This window comes from Onychomys torridus, chromosome 3 (genome assembly GCF_903995425.1).
Source record: "Onychomys torridus chromosome 3, mOncTor1.1, whole genome shotgun sequence".
In the NCBI taxonomy this organism is placed as follows: domain Eukaryota; kingdom Metazoa; phylum Chordata; class Mammalia; order Rodentia; family Cricetidae; genus Onychomys; species Onychomys torridus.
Window position 1 is genome coordinate 28,887,174 of NC_050445.1, and position 21,445 is coordinate 28,908,618.

The 21,445-nt window shown below is 40.0% G+C and overlaps 1 protein-coding gene, 1 pseudogene and 1 gene segment (V, D, J or C); 2 read left to right on the plus strand and 1 right to left on the minus strand.

Annotated features, from left to right (window-relative positions):
- LOC118579709 overlaps nucleotides 1-21,445 on the minus strand; it is a 506,004-nt gene that overhangs the window by 93,159 nt on the left and 391,400 nt on the right.
- Nucleotides 5,727-9,033, plus strand: LOC118579712 (anionic trypsin-2-like). The gene is made up of 5 exons (XM_036181279.1): nucleotides 5,727-5,793; nucleotides 6,726-6,885; nucleotides 7,782-8,035; nucleotides 8,422-8,558; nucleotides 8,829-9,033. Exons 1-5 carry the CDS (start codon nucleotides 5,754-5,756, stop codon nucleotides 8,976-8,978), a joined length of 741 nt encoding a protein of 246 aa, XP_036037172.1. The 5' UTR covers nucleotides 5,727-5,753; the 3' UTR covers nucleotides 8,979-9,033.
- LOC118579716 lies at nucleotides 11,622-15,224 on the plus strand (annotated as a pseudogene).

Below are 21,445 nucleotides of genomic sequence, written 5' to 3' on the forward strand. Positions count from 1 at the left end.
GTTTCTAGTATGTGGGGAGGCTCTGGGATGAGTGCAGTGAAGGGAAATTGTGATCAGAATATAGTGTATGGAAAAAAAATCTACTTTTAGTAAAAATTTAAATTTAAAAAGGTTAAGGAAAATTAGATAAAATAATAATAAGAATAAAGAATAAAAGGAAAATCACTAAAATGTATAGACAAAAAAAAAAAAGAAAAAGAAGAAATCAAAGTATCAACCAATCAGGAAAAGAACCAACAAAATGAGAGGAATCAGCACATAACACTCAGTAACAACTAACTATAAATGCTCTTGACTCTCCAATCAAAAGATTCATGGTGATATATTAAATTTAAGGAACTGAAGAATAATTATCATGGAGTTTAATTCAATGTTAGAGAATAATACTATGCTATTTCTAGGAAAAACTGAAGGAACTTGAGGTTTTCATGTGAAGTGAAAGACACAGGTCTCAAAAACACAAATACTGTATTATTCATTTATAAGATGAACATATCCATGAAAGCAGAATGGAGACAATTGGGAAGAAAAAGGGTCAAGGGGTAATAATGAGAAGCTCAAAGACTATAATGGAGATGATCAATATGAGAAGGGGACAATGATATGCGTGCTTGAAATGTTACAGTAAACTCCATAATACTGTACACTAATTTTTAAAGTTTTTAGAAAGGAAGCAAAATTTGGTAAGGTAATAAAAATGAGAAGTCAGAAGTATCCAACCTTCATCAGTGTCTGTCTGGTCAAAAGCCAAAGTACCCTCATTGGCTAACCCTGATTGAAGGGAGACATCACAAACTTCATTGTTTGACCTCTTATTCAGATGTCCTGGACATTAGACATGGGTGATTTTTTCATCAGTACTCTCCAGGATTAATAATTTCTCAACATTGTCTCAAACATCTGGAATTATTTGTTTCAGCTTGTCTACTCCATTAGTAATCCTTTTGACTGATTTTTTTTTTTTTTTGCTTTATTCAGTTTTGTAGCACCAAGATGGATTCTCTTTCAGAATATTTGACTTATGACTGAATTTCTTGGTCTGGTCAACATTATATTTAATTCATTCAATTCTTTATTTTATTCCTCTTATAACAATAATTTTATCTAAAATGTTCAAGTAATATATATTTATCATAATATTTCTCCTCACATCTTACCACCACACTCCTACACAACTAAATTCATGTTCATCCTTGCTCTCTGAAAACATAAAAAAAAAATGAAAATCAACAGGCATACTAAAAGAGAATGCAATAATAAATAAATCTAATTAAACAAAATATATATATTGGTGAAATTATTAAGGCCACTCCACATAGTTAAAAGGGAGGTTTATTTTGTGGGGTAACTTACAAATGAAGGGGTAGGTTGCAGGGTCTGGCAAAGATATAGCGCAGACTGGCGGTGTTCTCTGGAGAACTCTGCTCGGTCTACCTCCAGCGTCCAGGGTCCCGGAACCAAGAGAGAGATCTCCTCTTGATCCTCCATCTTCCGCTCCCTCCTCTGCCCTGCCTTGTGGGCGTGATCATTACTGAAGCCTCAATGGGGGTTGGAACTTCCAGGCCAATGCTGGGATGGCTATCCACTACATATATATATATATATATATATATATATATATATATATATATATATAAATTAAAAAAAAAAACCATGGAGACTGTGCTCTACTATTCAACTAACAAGGGTATATGGCCTTCCTTAATGTGTGGTTGGTATACCCAGTGACATTCCACTGGAGAAAACTGATTTTCACTTTCAAAAGTATCAATTGCAAATAGCTTCTTGCCTAGAGTTGGGACCCTGTATCCAATTCCTCATCTCAGTCTGAGAACTCGGTCAATCTTGAACTTGTACAGGTCTTGGGCATACTATGATAGGCACTCTGAGTTCCATGTGCATTACTCCTGTTGCATCAAGAATTTACTGTTACCTTGGGACCATTCATTACCTCTGGTTCGTCAAATCAGTTTGACTCCACTTACAAACAGATCCATGAGCCTTCAGGAGAAAGGTTTCATGAAGATATCCCATTTAGAACTGAGATCACAAAAAGTTTTTCATAGTCAGTACATTGTCCAGTTTGCTGATATCTGTGCCCATTACTATTTTCCACAAGAAGAAGATTCTCTGATGAAAGTTTATAGGTATAACTTCATGGCTATAGCAATATTTCATTGCTATGTTCTTATAGTGAATTACAACATTAGGTTTTCACTGTGCCTATAAACTACTTAGTCTCTGGTTCTTGGAAAATTTAGTGGTGTCAGTTATGGGTTCTGCCTCATGGAGTGGACTAGTCAGGTTCTCTAAAGGAACAGAACTGATAGAATGAATGAAGACATAGTAGAAGTGGACTTTGAGTGGCTTACAAGCTCTGTCCTAGGTAGTTAAACAATGGCTGGCTCAAGAAAGATAGTCCAAGAATCTTGAGTTGTTCCATCTATGAGGCTTGCTGTCACAGCATTCCAAATGTGGTTTGGTCCTAGAGAATTCTGAGGCAGCTTCTGCTGTTCAGGCTATGTTGGATTCCCAAGAAGTAGGTTCCAATACAAGTGAATCAATGTCTCAGGATATTTTAGGATATATAAACATGCCAGTGAGTGTGAGAGTAAGCAGACAACAAGCAAAAGCCTACTTCTCCCATATCCTTTTAAATGGGCTGCTATTCCAAGATGTGACCCAGATCTGCTGTTGGTTTTCTAAACTACCCAATCAAGAAATCACTCAATGGCATTCCTAACCATAGAAGAGTTGAAATTTCACCATCTGACACAGGAAGCCAAAGATTCTTGATACTTCAAAACCCAGAGAGTTCTCATTTACCTTCAGATTAGAATAAAACCATGGAATAACTAAAATCTCCAAATGGAAATATCTAGGACAGGAATATTGCATGTCATGTACACATTCACAGTAAGTAGCAGCAAATGGAATAGGAAAAGATCTACCTAAGTGAGCTGATTACCTATTTCCATCTTTGACTTCAGAGACTTTGACTAAGATGTCACATTCTGAGAAGAAAACAAAAAGATTTCTTCACTATACAGAGAGCAATATTGGATGCCATAATCAAACAGCACATTTTATTGGATACTGTGAAAAAAACTAAAGTTTAGGGGAAAACAATGGGAGAAAATAGCTGAGATTAAAATGGAACATGTTTTCACATTACAAGTTTGAGGACAGAGTAGTAAAAGATACAAGAAAGAAGAAAGGGATGACTAAGAGGTTATCTGATAAAATTTGTGATTGGTTTAAATATGCAAGCAACCATGTAGAATGAATGAACTTCCACCTTTCCTCCTACAGACAGCCCAGAGAAACTCCACTCCACAGAAATATGTCAGGAGCCATCTGGACTTCACACTCCAAATACAGAAACACTCCTGTCCTCAGATGGTCCCCTTTACACAGTGTTGCAAGAAACTGTGCACAAATATGGAACCTGAAAATTCTGTATTTATGCTTCCCAGAAAGCCAAATGACAGAAGGAAAATGATGTGTAGTTTATCCCATCTCATTGGGACCTCTGCTTTGTCAGCAGACCATTTAGCTGCCACCTGCAGCCGGTCTCACATGCTCTAACAATTTCCCTATCTTCCTATGGCCTTGAGACAGCATGCCAGTTTCAGATAATTTCTCAGGTGAAAAAGAATCCATCCTAATTATTTCTTTCTGAACACTGGCCAGAAGCACAAACACGTTTTTTAAAAGTGAAGGTATATGCAGAGTCTGAAAAAACTGACAGAAATGGCATTATGAAAGTCCTTCCACTCAGGATTGATGCAGGAGAAATAAATGAGAAACAGGATACAGAGATGACAACCCTGAGTGCCTGTTCAGGGCTGTGATTCTCATCCAGCCCTGGTAGTAATAGGACCACAGCACATGATATGAAGCCTGTGTTGGCATTTCCTGCAGTTTTTTCTGATTTCCAGTTCTTCCACCTTCCAGTCACAGTTTGGCCTCTCCCCAAACCCAGTTGCTAAACTATAGCTAAACTTCCCCTCCATAACTGTGTACCTCCAGAACCATCACTGGTTTCCAGAGAACTCAAACCTGATCTCACCCCCAACATATATTTCCTATATCTGGGGTCAGTGAAGAGAACACATCAGTTAGGAAGCATCCTCTATTTATTTCTTATAAATAGGCACAAGCTGACACACCATCAGGTATCGCCCTTCTATGGTTGCTTTATACTGTAGTAAAATGGAAAATGAGTCTTAGAGATGATTTAAGTTGAAAAAAATTGGATTCAATACAGAAAGATTCACACTGACTTATCAAAGCATTGTTCTCTTGCTACGTATGCAATAGAAATATCCATAATACTCCCATTCTACCTATAACTCATTCTTGTTCAGAAATCATGTTGAACATTACCCAAAGACATTATTTTCTTCAAAATGAGTATAGACTTCTAACACAGGCAGTTTGACCTAGAAAACAGGGTATTTATTTTTAATATAGTTATCCAGGGCAACATTGATTAATCCTTAGAATGATCATGGAATATACCCATGGAATTCTTTGTACAATCTCAATGTTCCTGTGTACCTTAATATGACATGAACATGAGAGGCAAATATCTTGCAATTGTTTCAGAATTTGACCATCCTACTCATGTAGTTCTCTACTTCCCTACAGAGTAAGCCACTTCCTACCTAACCCTCATCATTCTCTTCTAACAAGTCTAAAATCCATGGACCTGGTCTGAAAGAACATTCTCTAAAACCCATCTTTGTAGTACCTCTGTATCTCCTTTCTTTACATCATTGATGTTCCTGCTGGTCCACAGAGATCTATTATTTCTTCTTGCTATTAAGGTAATTAGCTAAGATCAGAGCAAATCAATTTAAGAACCACTGATAAACATTTTGGATTAGGGCTGTTCAAAGACTCCCATTATCTACAAGAATCAGAACTTCATCAAGTTCCTAAAAGCAACCTACCTTCATCAAGTATTTCTTTTTTTGATTTTATTTATTTATTTATTTAATCATTCATTCATTCATTTATTTTACCACTCTGCTACTGTTTACCCTCCTTCTTCTTTTCCCAGTCCTCACATCCCTTTATCGCTCTATCTATCTTCCATACTCTCCTCAACAGTATATATTCAGAAGAGCAACAAAACATGGTTTATCATGTAGAACATGGGATGACGCAGCTCAGTATGAGGATTAGGGTCCACAAAGCTGGGAAGCTTCAGGGAAAACTTCTGCTCCCTCTGTAAGGAGGCCCACAAGAAGACCAAGCCACACAACTATACCATATATGTAGAAGTCTTAGGTCAGTCCCATTCATGCTCACTGGTTGTCAGTCCAGTCCCTATGAACCCCAAAGAGCCCAGGTTAGTTGATTTCGTGGGTTTTCTTGTGAAGTCTAGTTATCGATTTCTAAGCATCCCATAGAGTCTCTCTGCTCCAACACTCATGAATTTAATAGAGTAAAGTAGAGATATGTAGACAATGGCTGGACCACTATTGTTTCCCCCATTCTGGCATCTTCAAAAATCAGCAGTTTCCCTCCCTTGTTCCTGAGAATAAAATTTTTCTTGACACCTGAAGGTCTCTGACTGCCAAGAAACCAAAAAGAGTTGACATAAGAATCCAAGAAGGGGAAAATACTGGTGTGTTTGTTCAGTAAGAATCAATGACATCACACCCAAATTCAACAATGGTAGTTTTCCATCCTCAGTCTTATAAAAGCATGCTCCTGTTCAGACCTCACTACCTTCTGCCACCATGAATGCACTCCTGGTCCTGGCCCTTGTGGGAGCTGCTGGTGAGTTCCAAGCCATGTCCAACCTTCTCCAGCACCTTATTTTCAATGTTTGTAATTTCTCAGGCTTCAGTTTACTCCTATCTCCCTCAATGCAAACTCTCCACAATATCCTTTGTTGAATTCAGTGCCTTGATTACTGAGGCAGAAAGGAAGGAAAAACTGAGGGTGCATAAAATGAACCAGGTGATATATTCCTCAGCAGCAACTACACTGGGAATCAAAAAAAAAAAAAAACAAAACAGTTATTGATGAATTTCAGAGGGAAGCAAGGTAACTAACATGTAATCAGATTTTTTGAAGTGTGTTATCAGGTCATTTCTTCTATTCCTGGAACTCTGAAGGGTTCTGAGCCCACTAGGATCCACTCTCCTGCCCTGTAGAACTTTCCTCTGGGTGATATGGAATCCTAGTGCTGACTACTGGGACAGGGATTTCCCTGCTTTGTCTTAGTCATTCTGCTCAGAGAGTAATACTAATAAAGTGGGAAGGTGACATGGTGCTGATCATCCCATCCTCCAACAGCCTCAAGAATTGGCTTCTTTTGTTTCCTCTCCAGTTGTGGTTCCTTTTGAGACTCTAAATAGCTAACATACAGGTGGCACTATCAAATAACAGGCAGAGAAGTAAAGCAGGCTATGGGCAAAACTGGCTTGTAATGGGATCCCACTAATTGTGTTATCAGGTGCTTCTTGTTATTCAAACCCTGATGCTCAGAGCTGATCTGAGGCCTTTGGGAACTATCTATCTGTACTCAGATGCCAGCACCGGGAAGCCCTACAATCTATGTTACCTATTAGAGACAGTGATCTCAGTTTTCGTACACTCATTGTGCTCACTAAGAAATTCTAAGGGTTTAAGCTGCCATAGAGCAATAACTTCACCTTTAGCACTCTTATAAATTGGTTTATTCTTATTTTTCATCACCTTTCAAGTTGCTTTTCCTGTTGATGATGATGACAAGATTGTTGGAGGATACACTTGCCGGGAGAATTCTGTGCCTTATCAGGTGTCTCTGAACTCTGGGTACCACTTTTGTGGAGGTTCCCTCATCAATGACCAATGGGTGGTGTCTGCAGCTCACTGCTACAAGAGGTAATTGATGGAATACTGGGTGTAGAGATCATGGGTGGGACATGATTAGAACATAGCACTGGGCATGTGGTGAAGTTGTAAGGTACCCAGGGAAAGCCATGAAGAAAGGAATTGCTGGAAGCAGCTGAGTATCATGAGAAAGAGTTAAATTTGATACAGAATAGAAATCCTTATACTTTCCCAAGCAAACCCATAATACAGCAAGGAGTATGAGCCATTTAACTCAGAAAAATTGATCTTACTGTCATAGACACCAGTGAGAAAGTCAGACAAGAACTTGGTATAAGGAACACCAGCTAAAATGAATAATGAAGTTTTCAGAAATACAGCTAAATATTGGTTAAATCAATGATGTTTCTACTGTGTGTTCTCAGTCCTGAGTATGTACCAAGTATGATGACAAGGTTTCTTAAAACACTAAACCCAGGGCTAGATTCTGGCTAAGTATTTCTGGAGTCAGAAGCAAGAATGTAAACTACGCTCACAGCCCTATATCACACTGGTGCAGGTCCAGGCACAACTCTTTGGTCTGCACAGAATTAGGTTCCACGTAGTAATAGTTTTCAACAAAGCAAAAAGTATATGACATAGTTCCTACTGTAGTAACAAAGACTCAGAGTGTAAGGTATACATCAAATGTCAACTTGGGTCCGCATCCCTGGGTGTATCAGAGTCTGTAGTATGGCAGTATAAAAACCAGCCCAATCTGCACTCCTTTATTTTATAACCTATATACCAACAACCTCTGTAGATTAAGGGGCCAGGGTGCCTAACCAGAAATTGTCTATCACAGAAGAGCTTCTCCTTTGAGTTACCCCTGAACATGAAGTTTTAGAACCTGTAGTGTGTTTTGAGTAATGTGTTGAAATCTCAACCATGTCTTTTCTTTCCAATAGCCGCATCCAAGTGAGACTGGGAGAGCACAACATCAATGTCCTTGAGGGCAATGAGCAGTTTGTCAATGCTGCCAAAAGCATCAGGCACCCCAAGTTCAATTCGAGGACCCTGGACAATGACATCATGCTGATCAAGCTATCTTCTCCTGTGACCCTCAGTGCCAGAGTGGCCACTGTAGCTCTGCCCACCTCCTGTGCACCTGCTGGCACTCGGTGCCTCATCTCTGGCTGGGGCAACACCCTCAGTACAGGTGGTAAGTATGGCATTTACCTACTCCATCCCTTCTTCCCCATGTTTTCCAAAACCAGACATGTCTCTGGATTTGAACTTCTTTGCTTTCACCTTCCAAATATGTTTGAAGTACCAACTATGAGAAGAGTGTACTTGGTAGCAAAGGGCTACAAAATACCAAGAAGTTCACTTCCTGTAACCTAAAGAGGACAAATATACACTGTGTTATTATGCTGAAAACAGGATCAACAATGGTCATTTTACAGTTTTAGAAACCTATCATTCTTTGCTGGAATTTATACTCTTAATGATATCTCTGGCAGTTAGCCATGGTGTTCAGGGATAAATTATTGATACTTAGGGTGCTCTAATACCTATTTCTTCTTTGATCACTACTTGTTTTCAAAGTGAATAACCCAGACCTGCTCCAGTGCCTGGATGCCCCACTGCTTTCTCAGGCTACCTGTGAAGCCTCCTACCCTGGGAAAATCACCAACAACATGGTCTGTGCTGGCTTCCTTGAGGGAGGCAAGGATTCTTGCCAGGTGAGTGGCCCCCTTTGCATATGGAACACCTCTTCTCCTGGAAGTGAAATTTGAACATTCAATAGAATGAGACTAGAAGGATCATGCACTGGGATCAGGAAAAGTGATCTCTATTTTGGATGTCCTTTCATCTCATTAGTAAGATCAGAGGATGTTTTTCAATGAAAAACAAATGCAGTCAGGAGGTGACTAGAATGGGTCTTAATGTAAGAGTAGATGTGACCTTTTTCTTCATGTTGCTGCTTTAAACACTGTATTTCTCCATTGCAGGGTGACTCTGGTGGCCCTGTGGTCTGCAATGGACAACTTCAGGGCGTTGTCTCCTGGGGCTATGGCTGTGCCCAGAAGAACCTCCCTGGTGTGTACACCAAGGTCTGCAACTATGTGAGCTGGATTAAGGACACAATTGCTGCCAACTAGAGATCCCCAATCTCTCCTCAGTCCCTGTGTCAATAAAGTGCATTTGTGATCACTACCTGTTTCTCTGTCTCTAGTCCTTAGCTCTGGGAGGCAAGCTCTTACCTGAGGGCTTTGACATCAGGCAGACATTCTCCACTGAAAGTCCTCCTGGACTCAAAAGGGGCCTCATGAAACAATCATCAGCAACATTTGAAACACAGCAATAATTCCAGTGGAACCATAATACGGAGTTTATTTCATTTTTCATTTTACTCTTTCAAGAGTCTCATGTCCAAATAACGGGGCTAAATATTTTTCTTCCTGAGTACATCAGGGGGACTTGAAGTTGTAAAGTATGTGTACATTGTGTGGTAGGCAAGACTACTGATTTCTTTGACTATGGCAGAAACTGTTTGTACCCAATATAAACCTTAGCAATGATTAATAACCTTTGCTTCTGAGTTCCCTGCCTCATGTTCATTTTGGGATCTTTTTGAGGCAAAGTCTTGCTCTGTAATCTTAGCAGGCCTTGGACTTGTGATTTTCTTGCTTCAGCCTGCTGAATGCTTGGACCATAGGTTGCACTAACAGAGCAGGCTCTCTCCATAAAAATATTCATGCCAGTTCAGCTCTACTCCATCATAAGAGTGGGTGTCCTATTTAGATATTGTCTCACTGTTCATCCCCAGTTCCCACTTATGTTTCTATAGAAGTTTTGGATCTAAACCACATCTCTGAGCAATCTGCCTTCCGTTCATTTCACACAGTAATACTTATGTGCATGTACTGTCTTGAGAATTCCCATAGACATGTTCACATTATCTGTAGTCCTCCCATTTTACCTATACCTCATTCTGGTTCAGAAATCATGTTGAACATTGCCCAAAGACATCCTGTTCTTCAAAATGTGTATAGACTTCTAACACAGGCAGTTGGACCTAGAAAATAGGGTATTTATTTTTAATATAGTTATCCAGGTCAAAGTTGATTAATCCTTAGAATGATCATGGAATATACCCATGGTATTGTTTGTATACTCTCAATGTTCCTGTGTTGCCTTAATATGACAGCATGAGAGGCAGATATCTTGCAATTGTTGCAGAATTTGACCACCCTATTCATGTAGTTTCTGTAGCACGAATCTTAAACAGTCTTTTTAATAAAAACAAACCTGAGGTCAGTTATTGGGGTGAATGCTGGAAGATCAGAGAAGCAGAACGAACCACAGCTACATCTCTTTGCCAGTTCCTCAGCTGATCCTGTTTCCTCAGACTGGAAGCCTCTGAGTCCTTATCTAAATGAATATCAGCTGAACTGCTTCTTGAAAACCTAAATGCTTAACCAGCCTAGTTCCTGATTTTCACACCTTATATACCTTTCTGCTTTCTGCGCTCACTTCCTGGGATTAAAGGTGTGTGTCATCATGCCTGGCTCTTTCCAATATGGCCTCGAACTCACAGAGATCCAGATGGATTTCTGCCTCTGAAATGCTAACTTTAAAGGCATGAGTGCCACCATTTTCTGGCCACTATATCTAATGGCTGTTCTGTTCTCTGACCCCAGATAAGTTTATTAGGGTGAACAATATTTTAGGGAACATAACACTACTCCCCTAAAACATAAGCTTTTTCCTACCTAACCCTCATCATTCTCATCCAACAAGTCTAAAATCTATGAACCTAGTCTGAACGAACATTCTCTAAAACCCATCTTCTTAGTAACTCTGTATCTCCTTTCTTAACATCATTGGTGTTCCAGTGCTGGTCCACAAAGATCTATTATTTCTTCCTATTATTAAGGGGGATAGCCAAGATCAGAGAAAATCAATTTAGGAACCACCGTTAAACTTTTGGTATTAGGGCTGTTCAAAGACTCCCATTATCTAAGGGAATCAGACATTCTTCAAATTTACTAAAAGCAACCTATATTCATCAAGGAATTTCTTTATTTTTAATTTTTATTTATTTATTTAATCCCCCTGCTACTGTTTCCCCTCCTTCTTCTTTTCCCAGTCCTTTCCATCTCATTTCCCCTCTATCTACCTTCCATACTCTCCTCCTCAGTTTATATTCAGAGGAGCAACAAAACATGGTATTCCAGGTTGAATTCTGGATGAGGTATCCCAGTATGAGGATAAGGGTACCAAAAGCTTTCAAGATTCAGAGACAACTTCTGCTCCCGCTGTAAGGAGGCCCACAAGAAGACTAAGCCACACAACTATCACACATATGTAGAAGGCTTGGGTCAGTCCCATTCTCGCTCGTTGGTTGTCTGTTTAGTCTCTATGAACCCCTATGAGCCCAGGTTAGTTGATTCTTTGTGTTTTCGTGTGAAGTCTAGTTATGGATTTCTAAGCATCCCATAGAGTAAAGCAGAGAAGTGTAGACAATGGCTGGACCACTATTGTCTCCCCCATTCTGGCATCTTCAAAAATCAGCTGTTTCCCTCCCTTGTTCCTGAGAATAAAATTTTTCTTGACACCTGAAGGTCTCTGACTGCCAAGAAACCAAAAAGAGTTGACATAAGAATCCAAGAAGGGGAAAATACTGGTGTGTTTGTTCAGTAAGAATCAATGACATCACACCCCAACTCAACAATCAGAGTTCTCCATCCTCAGTCCTATAAAAGCATGCTCCTGTTCAGACCTCACTACCTTCTGCCACCATGAACGCACTCCTGGTCCTGGCCCTTGTGGGAGCTGCTGGTGAGTTCCAAGCCATGTCTGCTCCACTTTTCTTTTTAAATAGAAAATAAGGATTCATCGTTCACTGCTCTCTCTACTACATAATTCTGTTGTTCATATTCCTTTTCCACCATCTTATTTTTCTACATTTGTAATTTCTCAGGCTTCAGTTCACTCCTGTCTCCCTCCATGCACTCTCACGAATATCCTTTGTTGAATTCAGTGCCTTGATTACTGAGGCCGAAAGGGAAGCAAAACTGAGGGTGCATAAAATGAACCAGGTGATGCATTCCTCAGCAGCAACTGCACTGGGTATCCAACAACACAGTTATTGATGAATTTCAGAGCGAAGTAAGGTAACTAACATGCAATCAGACTCCTTGAAGTGTGCTTTCAGGTCCTTTCTTCTGTGCTATTTCTGGAACTCTGAAGAGTTCTGAGCCCACTAGGATCATTTACCTGCCCTGCAGTCCTTTCTCCTGGCAGATATTGAATCTCAGTGCTGATTAATAGTGATTTCCTTGCTTTCTCTTAGTCATTCTGCTCAGATAGTAATACTAAAAAAGTGGGAAGGTGATATGGTGCTGACCAACCCACCCTCCAACAGCCTAATGAATTGGCTTCTTCTGCTTCCTCTCTAGTTGCTTTCTCTTCTGAGACTCTAAAAAGGCAACCATCAGTTGGAACAAACAAATAATAGATGGAAAATAAAGCAGGCTATGGGCAAAACTTACTTGTAATGGTATCCCACTATGTGTATTCTTAGGTAGTTCTTGCTATTCCAACTCTGATGCTTAGAAGAGATCTGAGGCTTATGGAAACTAATCTATCTGTCCTGCAGATCCCAGTACTGGGAAGCCTCACAATCTATGTTACCTATTAGAGACAGTGATCTCAGTTTTCCTACACTCACTGTGATCACTAAGAAATCCTAAGGGTTTAAGCTGCCATAGAGCAATGACTTCACCTCTAGCACCCCGATAAATTGGTTTATTCCCATTTCCTATTTCCACTCCAGCTGCTTTTCCTGTTGATGATGACAACAAGATTGTTGGAGGATACACTTGCCAGGAGAATTCTGTGCCTTACCAGGTGTCTCTGAACTCTGGGTACCACTTTTGTGGAGGCTCCCTCATCAATGACCAATGGGAGATGACTGCAGCTCATTGCTACAAGTTGTAAGTGATGGCTTTCCTGACTGCATTTCTCAAAGACTGGGGCGTCCTTACACCAGGCATCTGTATGGGTAAGTGCTGAAGTTGTAGGGGAAAGTGAAATGTGGAAAGCAAAGAAGGTCCTGACAGGAGCTGATGTTCACAGTCTTTGGATGAACACTGTTACATAATAGGATGCTTCAACTCCCTCACACCCCCACACCCCCACACCCTGACACACAGACAGAAACACACACACACACACACACACACACACACACACACACACACACACACATAAGCACACACAGGTAGTACATAATATCGGAAAAAGCGTGCATCTTGAAAGGAAGGAAGGCTTATTTTCTCATCTTACAAACCCATGAAGAAGCTGGCAAGGATTTTTCACAGGTACTAACTGGGTTGAAAAAAAAAAATGGTAACCAATTTTCAAAAACACAGCTAAATTTGACATTATCCTTCATTTTCTTCTCCTGTTGTTTTTATACTCTCTGAGTCCAGGATTAATTTTGTCCCTACAATGGGCTCTCTATCTTGAGTATGGGTGAGAAAGATAAAAAGGAGTCATTACAAAATTGGTTCCAGAGTTTCATAATCTAGGTGATGGTCCAGGGGTGCAGGATGGGGTTCCAGGATCCCCTATGTTGGTCCAGGATGCATGAAGGTGGTCCAGGATATAGGATGTGGGTCTAGGTTTGCAGGGTGTGGGTCTAGGGATGCAAGATGTTTGACCAGGATGCAGAATGAGGCTTGAGTTGCAGCATGGGTTTGGGATTAAGGAAATGAACCTCTTACAAGGTTTCAAAATCATACTGGTAAAGGTCCAGACACCAGATTTTGACTCATCTGGTTGAAATGCAACAGTACAACATTCCTTTCAAAGGGAAATGATGATTAAAAATTCCTATGTTTAGTTAACAAGGACACAGTGGATGAAGAGAGCTTCAAAGAATTTTGTAGTTCCTTAGCCCTCAATATATTGGATATATTAGAATGAGGAGCAGTCTATACCTGAAGTTCTTCACCTCAGCACCTATACATCATTTCTCTCTCTCTGAAAAAGAAAGGGAGGGCATGCCAAACAACACCCTATCCACCATCCTGAATTATTTTCTATGATACTCAGCAAGATCTTTCACAGTCTTCAGAACAACATGAGAGTGAGGAGCTTGAGATACTTGTGATATCTGGAGTCATAGAGAAAAAGAATCTAGCATGCCTTTCTTTCCATCAGCTGGTTCCAAGTGAGTCTAGGAAAGTACATCAACGTCCTGGAGGGCAATGAGCAGTTTGTCACTGCTGCCAAGATCATCAAGCACCCCGACTTTGTGAGGAAGACCCTGAACAATGACCTCATGTTAATCAAGCTCTCTTTCCCTGTGACCCTCAGTGCCTAAGTGGCCACTGTAGCTCTGCCCACTTCCTGTGCTCCTGCCAGAACTTAGTGCCTCATCTCTGGCTGGTACAATACCCTCAGCTTCCGTGGTAAGTAGAACCAATCACCTACTGCTTCTCTTTTTTTATGCACTCTGCAATCACCCACATCTCTGAAATTATCCCACAGGCTTCTAGATTGCAAATACATTGCAAGTGCACAGTACATACAGGTTCTGGAACAGATCCTAGAGAAATTTGTAAAACAAATAGGCTGATCCACAGAATGCTGTCCAGGTACAGGCAGAATGCGCTATTATTCTTTCAGGAAGGACATCAGCAGTGAACATTGTGCAATGGAAAAGCCACTGTTTCTAAATGGAATGTAATATTTTAGGGAACACTCCATTGCTTGCCAGTTGTTTCAAGCTTAGATTGTTGTCTGAATACAGTGGTCTTCATTCTTTTCCTTTCCTCACAGTCGAGAATTCAGACCTACTCCAGTGCCTGGATGCTCCACTGCTGACTCAGGCTGACTGTGAAGCTTCCTATCCTGGAAAGATCACTGATAACATGTTCTGTGCTGGCTTCCTTGAAGGAGGCAAGGATTCCGGCCAGGTGAGTGACATCCATCACTTATTCAGAACTCTCATCTCCTGGGAATGGTGCTTCAAAGCAGAGTGGTATGAGGCAGCAAGTTTCCTGTGGTGGTTCTATGGGGAATGAGGAGGTCTGCTCTGGGTGTCAACACAGTAGTGAGGCCAGCAGATAAGCTGCAAAGAAAAGGAAATGGACCAAGTGGGAAGAAACAGGTATTGAGCAAGTTCAGAGCATACACAGTCCTATTTTCACATGTCCTTTCTTATGTATTGTGTTCCTCCTTTCCAGGGTGACGCTGGTGGCCCTGTGGTCTGCAATGGAGAGCTCCAGGGCATTGTCTCCTGGGGCTATGGCTGTGCCCAGAAGAACCTCCCTGTGTACATCAAGGTCTGCAACTATGTGGACTGGATTAAGGACACAATTACTGCCAACTAGAGATCCCCAATCCATCCGTATTCACTATGCCAATAAAGTAAATTTTCCTTCACTGCTTGTGTTTCTGCCTGATCTCTTTAGCTCCTTAACTTTGGAGCTCACTTCCATTTGAGGTCATTCCTTTCTTCACTTAGTTTTCCATAGTGCATCCTGTATCATAAAATAGGTTCTGTGTCGCAACAGCATATGAAGAGTCAAAATTCCAGAATACTTTTAAAACAAGCTATGTGCTACCATTGATGTAGCATATTTTTCGGACAGGACACCATTTTCAGATTGAAGCATTTGACACCATTGCAGATTGAAGCATTTGAGGCTGGCTTGGTGTTTACATTTCTCTTTTGGTAGCATGCAGAGTTCCTTCTTGTACCAAAAGGCCAGCACTTTTGGTAAAGGCTACATATAATGTAGGCAACAGATCAACTTCTCCATGTTCACTGAGTTGTATGTAGTGTTGTCTTCAACAATGTGTGTGGAGAGCAACATCTAATCTTGGCCACAGCCTTTGTTCTTTGGAAATCCCATAGTTTGTTCTTTAAGAAGAAAGAGAAAAAGAACACATATTTGTGTATTTGGAGAAATGAAGAGCATCTGGCAGGAATTGGGGAAGAGGAAACTGTGAACAAAATATACTCTATGAAGAACATTTTTTTAATTAAAAAAAAACGAGACATTGCATCAAAGACTTACTTACTGGCCAGTCTGTTCAAAACAATGTCTCAGTGTCTACAAGAGCACTTGTACTACTTTAATTTCAGTTTCTGAAGTATAACATCTTGACCAAAGCCAAACAAACAAACCAATTATGGGAAGAAAGATTCCCTTTGCCTACTACTCCATTTTTCAGTTCATCACCTGGGGAGTTCAAGGCCAGAATTTCAAATGAGTCATATCACATTCACAATTCAGTGCAATTTGAATATACAGATCATTCATTCTGTGCTTGATCTCAGCTAGTATCTCCACTCTTACACTGTTTGGATTCCATGCCCAAGGAACTATGCCACCCACAATGGACTGGTTCTCTCCACATCAATTAACATGCAAAAGAATCTCTCACACAAACAGGTACCTCTCTCACTGTACCTCTTTTTCCAGTTGATTTTAGGATGTGTCAAACTGACAGTTAAAATTAAATGCCATGGTAGTCAATTTCTGCAACATCCTCCTTCAATAAGGAAAGGTAATAATGGATAGTGTTGAAAGCGCTTAGGCTTACCCTCACTACAAAGCTCAGAGATCTGTTTGTTGACCACAGTCTTCAACACATTTGTTGATCACAGTGCAGCTTAGATATGAGTTACATGGGTTTTAGAAACTGGGGAGTCTGGGATACAAGTGAGAACCTGCCCTGACCATAAAATGTGATGCTGAGCAAGGCCAGTGGCAGGTCCTTCTTTACAAAGAAAGGAACTCATAGTGAATGCATCCCTGAAGGGTAACCTGCTCTTCATCATTCTGCATTCATCCCCTGTCCAAATGGCAGTAAACACAGAAGATTGCAGCACCGTATGATGAGCCTTCACCTGTCAAGCATCAGTACTAAAGGAAGTAAAAAGGAGCTGAGAATAATTTCAGTTTTTCTTTCTTTCAAGGCTGATTATTGTTTTACCTCTTCATTTTTTTCATATTTCCATATTATGAAAGTTTAGTGTGCTATTTAATTCATTTTTAAAGCTATTTTTTGCATTCTTTTCTTCTTTGGGCAAGCAGTATTATTTATATCTAAAACTTTTTTCTTTCTTACTAGCTTTCTTTCTTTCCTTCTTAATTTTTCATTCTTTAACACAGGCTACCATTGCCTTCATGTTTCCATTTCTGTGTGCCCTTCTTTTATGCTATTCATTTCCAATTTTTAAATTTTTATTTAAATAACATTTTTTCTCATTTATTTTACACACTGACCCCAGTTCCCCCACCTACCCACCCGCTCTCCACTTCCCATCATCCCTGGTGCCCTTCTATTACTCCTTTGTTTCCATTCAGAAAGGGGCAGGCCTCCCATGGGCTTAAGCAAAGCCTTGCACATCAAGTTGAGGCAGAACCCAGCTCTTTCCCCCTGCATCAAGGCTAAGCAAGACAATCCAGCATGGGGAACAGGTTCCCAAAATCCAGCTAAGCACCAGGGATAGGTCTTGATCTCACTGACTGGAGGCTTACAAAGAGAACAAGCTACACAACTGTCATACACATGCAGAGGGCCTGAGTCAGTCCCATGGAGGCTCCCTAACTGTTGGTCCAAAGACCATGAGCACCCATGAACTCAGGTCAGCTGTCTCTGTGGGTTTCCCCTTCATGATCTCCATGGCTCATATAATCCCTCTTCCCTTTTGTAAGCAAGATTCCAGGAGCTCAGCCCAGTGCTTGGCTGTGGATCTCTGCATAACTGTGATGACAATCAGTTTAGTCACCAATCTGTTTACAGTAGATGGCTGGTTCAGGCACTCTTCACTGTTGCTAGGAGTCTTGGATTGTAGGTTGATTATCCTGAACTTCACTCATAATAGCCACTTATGAGTGAGTACATACCATGTTTGTTTTTCTCACATAGAACATTTTTTTCTTTCTTTTTTTCTTTGAATGATTTTTTTCTACTCCCATCAATTTGCCTGCAAATTTCATGATGTCATTGTTTTTTACAGCTGATTAATACTTCACTGTGTAAATGTACCTCATTGTCCTTATCCATTCTTCAGTTGAGGGGCATCTAGATTGTTTCTAGGTTCTGGCTATTATGAAAAATGCCACTATGGACATAGTTGAGCAAGTGTCCTTACGGTATGATTGAGCATCCTTTGGGTATATGCCCAAGGTTGGTATAGCTGAGTCCTCAAATAGATTGATTCCAAATTTTCTGAGAAAGTACCATATTAATGAATATGTAATGTCCTTCTCAATCTCTTTTGTCTGATTTTAGTATGAAGTCTATTTTGTTAGCTACACAAGCTTACTTCTTAAGTCTATTTGATTGGAAAGTCTTCTCCCAACCCTTCACTCTGAGATAGTGTTGTCTATAAAATTGAGGTGTGTTTCTTGTATGCAGCAGGAGGATGGATCATGTTTTTGTATCCATTCTGTTCATCTTTGTCTTTTTATAGGTGTATAGAGTCCATTGATATTTAGGGGTATTAGTGACCAGTGATTGTTAATTACTGTTATTTATTATTATTATTATTATTATTATTATTATTATTATTGGTGGTAGTATTTTTGGTTTCCCTTCTTTGGTATTTTCTGGTGTGAGATTATCTATTGCCTGTGTTTTTGTGGGTACATCTAACTTCCTTAGGTTAGTTTTTTTTTCTAGTGTTTTCTGTAGGGCTAGATTTCTGGATATTTATTGTTTAAATCTGGTTTTGTCATAGAGTACCTTGTTTATTTTGTCTATAGTGATTGAAAGCTTTATTGGTATGGTAGTCTGGGCTGATATTCATGGTCTCTTAGTGTCTGCAAAACATCTGTCCAGAACCATCTGTGCTTCACAGTCTCCATTGAGAAGTTGAGTGTAATTCTGATAGGTCTGCATTTATATATCACTTGGCCTTTTCCCTTTGCAGCTCTTAATACTCTTTCTTTATTCTGTATGTTTAGTGTCTTGATTAGTATGTGGTGAGGGGACTTTTTTCTTTTGGTCTAGTCTATTTGGTTTTATGTAAGCTTCTTAGGCATGTTCTTCTTTAGGTTGGAAAAAAATTCTTCTATGATTTTGTTGAATATATTTTCTGTGCTTTGAGCTGCAATTCTTCTCATTCTTTTATCCCTGTTGTTCTTAGGTTTGGTTTTTTCATGGTGTCCCAGATTTATGGAATGTTTTGTGCTAAGAATTTTTTGGATTTAAAATTTTCTTTGACCAGTGAATCTATTTTCTCTATCATATCTTCAGTGGCTGAGATTCTGTCTTCCATCTCTTGTATTCTGTTGGTGATGCTTACATTTCTAGATTCTGTTCACGTACCCAGCTTTTCCATTTCCAGAATTCCTTCAGTTTGCATTTTCTTTATTGTCTCTATTTCAATTTTCAAGTCTCGAACTGTTTTCCTCACCTGTTTGATTGTTTTTCTCTTAGCTTTCTTTAAGAGGTTTATTGATTTCTTCCATTTGTTCATTGTCTTTTCCTCGATTTCTTGAAGGGGATTTTTTTTATTTCCTCTTTAAGAGCCCTATATCATCTTCATAAAGTTATTTTTAAGATAATTTTCTTCTGTTTCATCTGCATTGAAATTGTCAGGTCTTGCTGTTGTAGGACCTCTGGATTCTGGTGGTGCTATATTGCCCTGTAAATTTGTTGCATGATTTTTACGCTGCTGTTTACCCATCTAGGTTTGGGATAGTTATAGGTACTGATGTTGTTTCTTGTGATGTATTTGTTGGATGGGTCTTTTGTTCCTTTATTGTCTGTTTACTTTATTGTCTTATGGCCTGAATGACCAAGCATTCTGGTGGTTGGCTGATCCTCGGGTCCAGTAAGGTTGTCTCATTGGAAGTTTGTGTGGACTGGGTGCCTAAATTCAGCATATACTCCAGTCTTTGGCCTGTGTGGGCTCTACTTGTGCCTATGGGGACTATTCTTCCTACTGGTATGGGTGATCTTTGTGCCTATAGGGTCTGTTTTCCTTCCTACTGATTTAGGCAGTGCTTGGATAGGAGCTGCTGTTCTTCCAGTTGGAGTATGTGGTGATTGCATAGGCGCTGCTGATGTTGTAGTGGATGGCTGACCAAGGGAAGGATGATGGGGTCAGTGGGTCTGGTTGGCCAGAGGGGGTCATGGAGGTCACAGAGAGCAGTGGGTATCAGGGCTGTTGGTACAATCTGCCTGCAGGTCTCTCACCTGTTGGCCAGCTGATGGGGACTGCATCTCCAATTTCTCTATACTCTAATTAGTTATTTATTTTAAAAATTTTATTTATTATTTTACCTCCTTTTGTCATTGGTGGTATGGCAGCTGACTTGGAGACATTTACATGTATTTCTATTTTTCTTTTATTACATATAGAATTTTTTACACAATAAATTCACATTATGGCTTCCTTTTCCCAACTCCTCAGAGATCCTCCCTAGCTCCCTCCAATTGAACCTACTTCCTTTTTGTCTTTTGTTATAAAATATACAGGCATCTGGAGAACCATAATAAAATAAATTTAAAAAACAGAATAAGAAAAATTAAACAAACTAACAGAAGAAAAGGAGCAAAAAAGGTGCAAGAAACACATAAAGAAGCAGAGAAACATGTCTGTGCACACAGGAATCTCATAAAAATTCAAAACTATGAGCCGTAATACATATGCAAAGGACCTATAGATTACCAAAAAAGCCATGACTAAACATTATGAATCAAAGAACTTCTAAAACCTTTAAAGATGAGATTGCTTTTATTTTGTGTTGGTCAACCACTGCTGGGCAGGAAGCCTGTTTGCAAGAGTGGTTTGTATACCCAATGAGGCTCCCCTGGTGAAAACTAACTTTTCATTTGCAAGTGTTTATCAATAGGAGATGCTTCAGGGTTAGGAATGTGGCCTGTGTCCACTTCTCTCAGCACTGGAGTTACATCTAGTACAAGCCTTGTGCATACTCCAGCAGGCTCTGTGTGTTTATATGTGTGATGGCCCTGCTGTGTTTATAAGGCCCTGTTTCCCTGTGCCCTCCATTCACTCTGACTCTTACCATCTTTCCACCTTCTCTTCCACAGGGTTCCCTGAGCACTGAGGGAAGGGATTTGAGTAGACATCACATATAGGACTGATTGTCCCAATTTCTCTCACTCTCTGGACATTGTCCAGGTGTGGTTCTCTGTTTTTCTTCTCTTCTGCTACAGGAGAAAACTTCTCTGACTCTAGCTGAATGAGGCACTGATCTATGAGTATAGCTGACTGTTCTTAGGAGTTATGTTATTACTGTACTCCTTTAGCAGAATGGTAGATTCTGTTTTCCCCATTGTCGCTGGTATCAGGTTATTGGCTACCACAGAAGTGTCAGGGATGGGTTATAGTGCATGGAGTGGGCCTTACATCCAAACATATTCGTCGGTGACTCCCACAAGCTTTGTGCACGATACTAGTACATCTTGCAGGCAGGTCATCATTGCATATCAAGACTTTGTAGATGACTTGTGTTTATCTTTTGCCTTTGGTAGCATGCAGAATGCCTTTCAGTGACATTAACATTAGTCCACATGAGTGAAAGTTCTCTATAGGCAGCGGCCTGAATCTTCTGTGTTAAAAGGG

Excerpts from the sequence above, each read along its gene's own strand:
- LOC118579712 (XM_036181279.1), top strand. The coding sequence starts at position 5,754 with ATGAATGCACTCCTGGTCCTGGCCCTTGTGGGAGCTGCTG. Across the intron at positions 6,886-7,781 it reads GCAGCTCACTGCTACAAGAG|CCGCATCCAAGTGAGACTGG; the intron begins GTAATTGATGGA and ends TCTTTCCAATAG. Across the intron at positions 8,559-8,828 it reads GAGGCAAGGATTCTTGCCAG|GGTGACTCTGGTGGCCCTGT; the intron begins GTGAGTGGCCCC and ends TCTCCATTGCAG.